The sequence below is a fragment of the Adiantum capillus-veneris genome, chromosome 6 (genome assembly GCF_014529385.1).
Source record: "Adiantum capillus-veneris isolate H3 chromosome 6, ASM1452938v2, whole genome shotgun sequence".
NCBI classification, from domain to species: domain Eukaryota; kingdom Viridiplantae; phylum Streptophyta; class Polypodiopsida; order Polypodiales; family Pteridaceae; genus Adiantum; species Adiantum capillus-veneris.
This window is the reverse complement of record NC_140936.1, coordinates 39,947,951-39,958,971: the sequence shown is the minus strand read 5'-3', so window position 1 is coordinate 39,958,971 and position 11,021 is coordinate 39,947,951. Positions and strand designations below refer to the sequence as shown.

Sequence of the window (11,021 nt, the reverse complement as noted above, 5' to 3'; positions counted from 1 at the left end):
CACACCAAATTCGGTGTGGTGCACATACCTCCCGAGTGCACACTTAGTTCAAACGACGATCGAACGGCTCGGACTGCACTCGCCTCACGACGCCTAATGTGGGTCATTGATCCCATCTCCCTATGGAGGTGTCAATTAGTGACGAGCCCCTCCCCCCCCCCCCCTGATTAAGTAACACGGTGTCTTAAATGACCCTGAGCGATGGGATCTATGGAAGGGGTTGAGTGGGGGGAATCTCGAAGATGACGAAAGATAGACAAAAGATCAACGCGGGTCGTGAGTAGGATTTGAACTTGGGCGGTTGCAAGGAGAGGCACACGTTTTATCCACGTGCACACGAACATTTGATTATCCAAGATGAGAAAATATAAATAAATAAATTAAACGAAATAATTGAAGAGTAAACCAAGACTTAAAAAGTACACAATATCGAACGGTTGAACTCCTTTTTGATATTCATGTCTCACTTCTCGTCGGTCGATCGCGCTGCTCCCAGATCGTTCAATACCCCGTGTTACTTAGTCCTCTCTTAAATATATGTGATACTTAGTGTTGAGGCTCTCGCCCCTTCCGGCGCTCGCAGGTTGGCGCAGCTCGGAGAGCTCTCTCTCTCTCTCTCTCTCTCGCGCGCTCGCTCGACGAATCAGTTTTCCTGTTCAACGATTTGCCAAACTTAAGGTAGCGTGATCTCAACAGCGATGGGGTTGGCATCCTTTTGGGCCACTGCTGCAGAGGCTCGCCAGTTTCTGGGCAGTCCATCACGACATGAGGTTGGTTTTTCTTCTCTGCTCTTTTATTGAGTTTCCCGTATCTCATCACCACCTGCTTTGCATCAGGTTGCGGTGCTTTTGTGTTATCTGCTCATCTTGGCCTTACTCGATCGAGGCCTACCGGGACGCATTGTGCCAGGGGCATTGCTGGAGGATAAAACCAGAATTCACTACAAATGCAACGGTACATGTCATATTGGCATTTCAGTAGAGTATCTCCATCCTTCTGTCATTACGCTTGTTTTGTGGATCACCATGCAAACTATTGCCGGTTTTTGCTTTTGCTACACTACGTTGATGCTTTTTGTGTTGGGTAAATGCTCCTTACAATCCACAACACTTCCACTACATATGCGAGTGTTAGTGAACTCTCTGCTTAGCACTCACTTGGCTCATCGTGCTTGACACGAACTTTGACACCTTTGCTAGCTCCGTGTGTCTACACTATGGTCCCAGATTGCTTCTTCTCCAAGGTAACCACTCCTTGAAGCTGGAGAAAGCCTCCTTTAGGAAAACCACTGATGGTAGTGGGCTCAAATCATTCGCAATGGAATGAGCATACATACTTGCTGCTGCCAAAGTGAAGCTTGCTGCATTGTGCAACCTTTGCTAGCTCTATAGTGTTGGAATTAGGGTTGCAGAGAAACACACACAGCTTGGAGAAGACGAAGGAAGCTCAAGACACACAATAGAGAGTGTGTTACTTAGTGTGCAATGGAAAGATAGATAGCCCTAGAGTGATGGGCGTATATACAATGCACGGGGAAAAAACCTCCTAAAGAGGGAAAAAATGCCCCGGCGGTCCTAGTGTGTTCACACACATCACTACCACATGTATATGGTAACAAATTCCCCCTGGAGTGATGCGGTGAACGAGAGCTGGCACATGAGTAAAGGGAAGTGCCATGCCTTGAGGACAGGATCAGTCCACAAAGGGGAGTAAGCCCAAAGCTTTGCGGAAAGCTTCAAGCTTCTCACGAGACAATGCCTTTGTGAAAAGATCTGCAAGGTTGTCCTGTGTTGGCACATAAGCCAAGCTGATCTCTCCTGCTGAGAGCCTCTCCCTGACATAGTGGTAATGCACCTCAATGTGCTTTGTGCGAGCATGAAAAACTGGGTTGCTCGCAATTGCCAATGCGCTCTGACTGTCAGTGTAGATAGTGTTGGCAGTGTCCTGTCCAACACCCAAGTCAGCCATAAGGCGTCTGAGCCATACACACTCAACCGTAGCTGTGAAGACTGCCCTGTACTCAGCCTCACAACTCGAAGTGGCCACAGTAGGTTGCTTCTTGCTCAACCATGATATACATGAACTGCCAAGCATGAAACAAAAACCACTTGTGGACACTCGCGTGTCAAAACAACCAGCCCAATCTGAGTCCGAAAAAGCATGTAAGTCTGGCGGCAATGATCCCCTCTTGGGATAAAACAAGCCAAGATGTAAAGTGCCACTAAGGTAGCGGAAAATCCTCTTGACAGCCTGCCAATGCTTAGACCCTGGGCTATGCATAAATCTGCTGACCTGCGAGACTGCAAACTGAATATCTTGCCTCATGTTGCATACATAAATGAGGCAGCCAACAGCAGTTTGGTAAAGAGTGACATCAGCAGGATCGCCAGCATCATGTAGACTCAACTTCAAACCTGTTTCCATGGGAGTGGCAATAGGTTTGCAATCCTCAAGTCCAAACTTACATAGCAATGTCTCTATGTAACTTTTCTGACACAAGGCAATACCACCATCACACTGCTTAAACTGTATACCCAAGTAATGATGCAACAGCCCCAAATCTTTCATCTTGAAAGTAGCATTCAAATCAGCCTTAAATTCAGCAAAATGTCTCTCATTTGGTCCAGTGATCAGCAAATCATCAACATAAAGAACCACAATGAGAAATACATCATCCTCACGCTTTACATACAATGTGCTTTCTGTTGGACTGTTACGAAAGCCTCGTTTAACCAAATGAGTGTCAGCTTTCTCATACCAAGCACGAGGAGATTGCTTCAATCCATACAAAGCCTTCTTACATTTGCACACTTTGTCCTCTTGTCCTTTTATGACAAAACCACGAGGCTGCGTTACATAAACTTCCTCAAATATGTCACCATTCAAGAAAGCAGTAACAATGTCTGATTGATGTACATCCCAACCAAAATGAGCTGCCAATGCACATAGAAAACGCACAGTAGTCATACGACAAGTGGGAGCAATAGTCTCGCTATAATCTATGCCTTTTTGTTGTGCATAACCCTTTGCAACAAGTCGAGCCTTATAGCGATCGATCTCACCATCCGGCTTGCGTTTCAACTTGTAAACCCACTTCGTACCAATGGCCTTTTTGCTAGGAGGCAAATCACATAAAGTCCATGTGTCATTCTCTATAAGTGCATCATATTGTGATTTCATGGCAACAATCCAATTTTCTGAATTCTGTGCTTCATCAAAAGACAGAGGCTCCTCAACATCATGTAAACTAGACACAGCCAAAGCATAATAATCTGATGCATAAGATGCATGGCGAGAGCCTGAACGAGCACGACTAGATAAAGGTGCATCCAATTTACTGTCACGCAAAGTGTGCACCAGCCATTTTGGCATACCTCTAGCCTGCTCATTTTCAGCCCTTTCCTCATCAAGTACATCATGTACATCTGCATCAGTAATAGGCTGTTCTAAAACATTTTCAGAAACCCCCATAGGCTGTACATTTGCCTCATTGGAACTTACATTCGTATTTCCACCACTGAAAAGAGGCAACAAAGTGTCATAAATGTCCTGTGAGCTTACATTACTGTCTCTAGTACATGACAGCAAGGGCTGAACAGAGTCTTCCACAAACACTACATCCCGTGAAACCAGAATACGTTTTGTTTGCGGATGATACAACCTGTAACCTTTGCTTTCAGCACTATAACCAACAAAAATACATTTGACAGCCTTATCATCCAATTTTCTGCGCTGCACTTGTGGCACCAAAGCATATGCCAAACAGCCAAAAACACGCATGTGCTCAATAGAAGGTTTTCTATCATGCCATGCTTCATATGGAGTAATAGACTGCAAAGCTTTCGTAGGACACCTGTTAAGTACATAAGTGGCACACATGATGGCCTCAAGCCAAAAAGAATGTGGCAAAGCTTGACTTTTGACCATACATCGTGCCATTTCCGTTAGTGATCTGTTTTTCCTCTCAGCAACACCATTTTGCTGAGGTGTATAAGGCACTGTACATCGGTGTTTTATCCCACGACTAGCCAGAAATGCATTAAATTCATGAGACATATACTCCCCCCCTCGATCGGAACGGAGGGTGCCCATAGTACATTTTGAGACATTTTCAGCCATAGCCAAAAATTGTTTGAAGCACATAAAAACTTCGGACTTCGCTTTAAGCGGAAATACCCACGCATGCCTGGAGTAATCATCAATGAAAGTCACGAAGTACAGGTAATTGCCCAAGGGCGGAGTTTGCATGGGCCCACAAACATCACTATGCACAAGCTGCAACCTGCATGTGGCCCTAACTGAACCATCCTTTGGAAACTTACAATGCTGCATTTTACCCAGAATACAGCCTTCACAAACATGTTTGATAGGTGCTTCAAGAGGCGGCAAAGAAGCAACCATATCAGATTTCTGCAAACGCAGCAAACTGGCAAAATTCAGATGACCAAAACGTGCATGCCAAAGTTTTGCATCTGAAATAGCCCTTGAATCTGCAACAGCATTTGCAAAATTTTGTCCACACTTGTCATACAAAGTGAGCTTATACATCCCACGGCACAAAAGCCCAGATGCAACAATTTCATCACCAAAACTGAGATCATGAACTGTACATCTGTCATCCACAAATTTGACTACAAGTCCAAGTCTAGCAAGTGCGGATACAGACAAGAGATTCTTCTTGATCCCAGGTACATAAAGTGCATCAACAAGTGTGAAGGAACTGCCATTAGCAGCAGTGAGCACAATCTTTCCAACTCCCTGAACTGGATAAGAGGCGTTGTTGGCACAAGTGACTGAATTCCCATGAGGGACAGACTCGAGAGAGGTAAACAATTCACGATGTGAGGTAATGTGCTTTGTAGCACCACTGTCGAAATACCACACATGTGAATCTGCAGCAACTGACAAACATGCATCAAGGACAGCAGGATTGTAAGTACACTCTGCGCTAAAAGCCCATTCTGCATCAACATCAGCATCACAATCTCCTTTCACAGAAGACTCAACAATGGCTGCATTTGTAGTGGAACCAGCATTTGCAGTGGAACCACCCTCTTTCTTCTTAGCCTCTTTGGCCTTCAACTTAGGACACGACTTGATCAAGTGATCATTGGCTTTACAATAATGGCAACGCATCTTCTTTTTGCCCTTATCACGAGAATTGCCAGACGAAGTGCTGCCATTAGAAGCATTAGGAACAGAATTTTTGCCACTCACAGCAGAACCATAAGAAGTGGCTGCATTACTGTTACCACCCTTTCTTTGAGAAGCAATAAAAGCCTGTTCAACTGCACGCTGCCTAGTCCTGTTTTTTCTAGAAAGTGACTCTTGCAACAGCAATGTGCATAATGCATCAAACTTGACAACTTCAGGATTTCCTTGGGTCATGAGTCTCCAAGTACTAGCAAAAGTCTGGTAGGAATCTGGTAAGGCATCAAGAACAGTCTGCACAAGGGAACTGTCCGAAATGACCTCACCTGCAGAAATGAGTTGCTCATTGATATCCTTGACACTAGCAAGGAAAGTGTCCATATCATCTTCCTCATGCATAATCTTCGACTCTAGCTCTTTACGCAGCAAAGCAATTTTAGCCTCATTGCGGCTTGCATAAAGACCTGCTAGAATATCCCAAGCCTGTTTTGCAGATTTTGCTGAACGGATGTGAGGAATAATGGTGCGCTTCACAGACAACGCAATCAATGCATGAGCCTGCGCATCTATAACATCCCAACGAGCTTGTTCTGCCGTAGGCAAAACAACTCTAACAGCTGCAATCCTTGCAGCAAGACCTGCAACATCGTCAATATCGCCTACATCTTCAGAACCAGGACGTACATCAATGCCCTGCACAATGTTCCAGACACCTTTTGACACAAGAACATGTTGCATCATATAAGCCCACATAGGGTAGTTGTCCCCATCCAACCTGTCCTCAGCAGCAAACATCTTGAACACATCTGTGTTGTTGTTGTCAGCCATGGTAAATGCTGCACCTGATGTGAAAACTGCCCGAAAATAGGAGAAATGGAGCGGGAACAACTTGTGCTATATAGCACAAACCGTAGAAGACTATAAGGCACCTGTTATGCAGAAAACGGCACTGATAGAAAATCTGCACAAAATGACGAAATAGCCTGTGCAGTACTGCCCGCAGTGGAAACAGAGGCCGAAATGAGCCCAAATCAAAATTCTGAGCAGACCAAGCTCTTCGAGCATTCCCAAAATATTTGTCGACCTGCGAACGCTCGCCAAAGCTCACTGAAATCGGAGAAAGTGAGCAGGCGTGTGCTGGAGCAGCTGGCGACTAAGCCCGGGAGGACGTGACCTGCTCTGATACCAATTGTTGGAATTAGGGTTGCAGAGAAACACACACAGCTTGGAGAAGACGAAGGAAGCTCAAGGCACACAATAGAGAGTGTGTTACTTAGTGTGAAATGGAAAGATAGATAGCCCTAGAGTGATGGGCGTATATACAATGCACGGGGGAAAAAACCTCCTAAAGAGGGAAAAAATGCCCCGGCGGTCCTAGTGTGTTCACACACATCACTACCACATGTATATGGTAACATATAGGTTGGGGTGGTCGTCCAGGATGCTTATTGGGAAAAGAGTCTATCCTGCTTCTCCTTGATAAAAAGGATACATGTGCTTGCAGCCTTGTGCTTACGCTAGTAGCTGGTATGCCATCCATAAGTTGCTCATCATACCCTAACAGATTATTTCGCAATTAAAGATACTTTTCTTTCATGGGTTGTAGTTCTTCCTCCTACCAAGACAGAATCTTTTCAAAATCCACTATGTTTGCAACAAACGTTCGGCACTCCCTTGAATCCGTATGTCACAAATCGCTAACTAAGTGAACTTTGCTTGAGAAGCTTGGTGATGTAGCAATGACCTTCCAGTGCAGGACGATTTGGAGAGGTGCTTGTTGACATTGAGAGGAGCTTGCTAACTTGGCAGGCTGAGGTGACAGTACATTAATGGGAGGTGGACACACAAGCCCTTCATGCGTGGCAAGTGGACACAGTCACTCTTTGCATAGTAGGTGGACACACGAGCCCTTCATGCATGGCAGGAGGAGACATAACACCATGCAACCCCTACAAAGGTGGATATGTGCAAGGAAAGGCTTCTAGGCCGCATTCTAACAAGGGTCTCAATTGCAAAAGGCATAATGATCCAAGTGGCTCAATTGCATGGGCTACCAAGTGCTAAATGCCATAGTTACCTCACATATTCAGCCACACCTATTTAAAGGCCACAAGCAAGTTGTTTGTAAGTTAGATTTCTCATCTTTGCGACACCCTCTCTCCATGAACCTTCATTGTGCTTGTGCTGAATTTTTAATACAATAAAGAAATACTGCCAGGGGCACCTATTGAGAGGCCATCGCTGTGTGAAAAGGGGAACTTGACCCTATCTCTCATCATCTCTTTCCCTCCCGTTCACCTCATTCTCTCTATCTCTATTATGTTGAGTATGAGATGAATTCTTCCTTAAAGAGGAGTGTACAAGTGTGTAACTCAGTAGTATAACAGAGCTTGCACAAGGACATGCTTTCATCAGAGGAGCACACATATGTAGAAGCAGATGAAGACGACCAGGATAAAGGATCCCGTCTTCCTAGGAGTGTATTAGATTTGAGAAGCGAAGGCAAAGAGAAAATTGAAGGGGAAGTTGTGTAGTGTGCACATTTAAGGAGTGTGGGTTTGTGTATCGCTATGCAAACAAAGAATGAAGTAGTCGTTTTGAGTAGGAAATTTGTGCGTAACGCTGAACAAAATGGAAATTTGATTAGTTGTAGGTCTTGTTTCATATGGTAGTGTCATATTTAACTGCTGCATTTCACAATTATAGTTACTAAAAGGATAGAAAGGAGTGGGGGATGTAGGTTGGTGCAAGCGAGGCGTTGACATTCAATAAGCCAGAATCTAGAGCCGCATTAAAAGGGTGTTGAGGTATTCACATTAGTTTAGCATAGTTCAGAAGGAGGTCGTTTTAATCTGATTTCGTTGTTGTTTTTCAAATTGTAAGCGGCTATTCTTGCATGAAGTGTAGGTTTTTCCTATTGTCCTCGTCAATTCGGACCTAAATTATTGCTTTGTTTAGTTAAATATATGGAGCTTGTTTGCAGGTTTCCTTTCACTTTTGTTGTTGTCGGTTGCCTTCACAATGGGTGCTGCAATGAGGCTTTACTCTTTAGAGGTGCGTTTTTATTTTGTGATAGCCACTCTAGAAGTTTATATGGAAAGGGAATACATTGAAAGAATGAGAATTAAGACTTAAGGAATGGGGGGAATTGAGGGGAAAATGAGAATCGAGACAAATGGAAAAAAGGATGATTGGGCTTATCAAGATAATGGAGACTTGGGAGAGTCGGGGGAATTTGGGATTGGTGGAATTGGAGGGAATGAAATATTGGACAAATCGGGTAATCAAAAAATTGGTAATTGGAAAGTTGAACAATTGAGAAAATTGGGCATTAGAGAAACGGGTAATTGGGGGAATTCAGAATTGGATATCGGTCATTTCAAAATTAGGAAATCGGAAATTGAAAATTACGGGAAGTGAAAATGGGAAAATTGGGAGATTTGGGAATTGGAAAGTGATACATAGCGAAATGGGAAATTGAGAGAATTGTGTATTTGGAGAATTGGGGAAATTGAAAGAATTGGGGAATTCGGGGAAATTGAGAATTTGAGAGAATTAGGAATCGGAAATACAAAGGGAAACTCTTCAACAAGAAGGTAGATGCTTCCCAAGTGTCCAAACAAGTCATACTTTTAAAAGTTGTCCAAAACATACAGATCTTTTGTCAACCAAGCAACCACTGGTAAAAGGGAAAAAACCTCTCTTCGACTCTTTCTCAATGTATATGGGTGTCTCCTCTAGATTACTTGAAAGACGCAGGAGCATTAGAGAACCTTATTTCTTCAGACTTTGTTAAGAGGGTCAGGGTTGATTTTGATCATGTAGGGACCGAAATCGATGCTGAGCTTGCTATTGGAGATATTAGCAACATAGCACCACTCATTGGTTCCCTTTCATCAGTATCCAAGGCTATCTAGTACCATGTTCAGGTTGACTTGGGTATTATAAAGCTGGGCAATTGTGATGCTTCGTTGGAAATGCCTTGACATCATAAGAATGATGCTACTATTGCAATACGATAAGAACCATTACACTTTGAGTTCGATTGTCAGAGGATTCATCCATCTGAACTTTTTTTGAAACCTTGTTTGTAAATACTTGATAAATATTTTGTTTGAAGATATTGTTTGCAATTTTTTTGATCTTGTTTGGACTTCTTTGAAACTTGTGTAAACTAGTTTGATATTGATTGAACTTGTTTGGATCTATTGAAGACTGTCTAATCTTGTTTGACCTTGTTTGAACTTGATGGACATTGGAATTTTATAAGAGCTGCTCCGAGCGGTTATGACCCATTGCAACGGTCGGATAGGGTCCCCATACTTGTCATAATGGTTACTTGTACGAGTGCTCGTACTTCTACACCTGATGGCATAGCGGCCGGACAGAGTCCCCAAACTTGCTGCAACAGTTACCATAAATCCCCTAATGGTTGCATCCTTTATAAAGATTTTTCACTGAGACATGTCCCGAACTAGCTCTATATAGTTTATGTGACTTTATGTCAACTTCTACTTGAGACGTTGAAATGCCGCAACCTACGTAGATCCTGAAGTGAGTAGTACACCTTTCTGTGTAAAGAGATGCGCAATTTACGTAGACCCCGAAGCAAATAGTACACCTTTGTGTGTAAAGACGTGCAATGTCGAAGAAATCTCCGCAATCAAATAAATCTTCGATAGTAAGAACACAAGCCCAAGCAGCTCCCGATGTCATGCACATTCTGCAAAGTTGGTCAATTGCAAATAGCATCAACTTAAGCGGGCTCCATACTAACACCCTATGTACCTGGGATCAAGAAGAACCTTTTTCTATATCTGCACTTGCTAGACTTGGTCTTGGTGTCAAATTTGTGGATGACAGATGTACAGTCCATGATCTCAATTTTGGTGATGAAATTGTCGCATCTGGCATTTTGTGCCGTGGGTTGTATAAGCTCACTTTTTATGACAAGTGTTGTTAGGTGTAGCGGAATGAATGTTTGCGCTTCGCTCAAGATGAGTGCTCCGAACTGTGCTCAAGGTTCCTTTTGTTCTTATGGAAGGTAGAGCCTTCCGTTCTTAATGAGAGAATTCTATGATCACAAACAAAGTGAATGGACACTGTGCATGCAAGTGTATGAGACTGAGAGATAGAGAGAGAAGAGAGATACGACACCAGAGATGTTGTAAAACCCTCCTCCGAAGGCCCCACTCGTGGTCTACTTATGATTGCACAATCTGGTACAAACGGAATGCATGATACTGATGCAAGTCTAGGCTATGTCGACGATGACAACGGTGATGACGAAGTCGACCTAAGGGCTGAAATCTGCAATCCTTCTACTGCTGTCCAAAAACGCTATGGGCTGAAATCTGTGACTAGTCCGAAAACGCTGTTTTGGGGGGCTGTTTCGGTGGTTCCTTAACGCTGAAAAGCTGCAGGTTTAGGGCTGAAAACTGAGGTTTCTTAAGGCTGAAAACTGATGGTCTTTACGGGGCTGAATCTGCTACACTTTAGTGGTATCTGGCTGGTCTTGATCTACTGCTGAATTGCTGTGGCTGAGGCTGAAAACGGAAGCTTGCTGATGTCAGAAACGCCAGCTGTTGTGTTCCAAAAGCGCTAGCTGAAGCCTTGCAAAAACACTAGGTGCAGGGTTCTGTTGGCGATGCAATTTGATGCAAAATGCAAGGCTGAGGATGTTGGCAAAAACGCTAGGTGAGGGAAGGGTCCATGGCGAAGGTTCTTGCTTGGAAGTAATCCACCAAGGGTCTTGTGAGAAGTTGCCTGCTGAGCTTGGCTCCTGTTGCCTCTTTTGCCAAATAGTGCTAGCTCTAGTTTGCTTATATACAAACTTAGCAAAATTGCCCTACCTACTTTTGTTGAAAGTC

The 11,021-nt window shown here is 43.7% G+C and overlaps 1 protein-coding gene across 1 annotated transcript in view; it reads left to right on the top strand.

Annotated features, from left to right (window-relative positions):
* The first annotated feature begins 530 nt into the window (after positions 1–530).
* The window catches only part of FK (Ergosterol biosynthesis ERG4/ERG24 family), a 159,328-nt gene continuing 148,837 nt past the window's right edge, over positions 531–11,021 (top strand). The window contains exons 1-3 of the mRNA XM_086514160.1: positions 531–770; positions 837–954; positions 8,135–8,205. Coding sequence (XP_086370286.1) covers positions 699–770; positions 837–954; positions 8,135–8,205 — 261 coding nt within the window. The 5' untranslated portion in view covers positions 531–698. The remainder of the gene's footprint in view (positions 771–836; positions 955–8,134; positions 8,206–11,021) is intronic.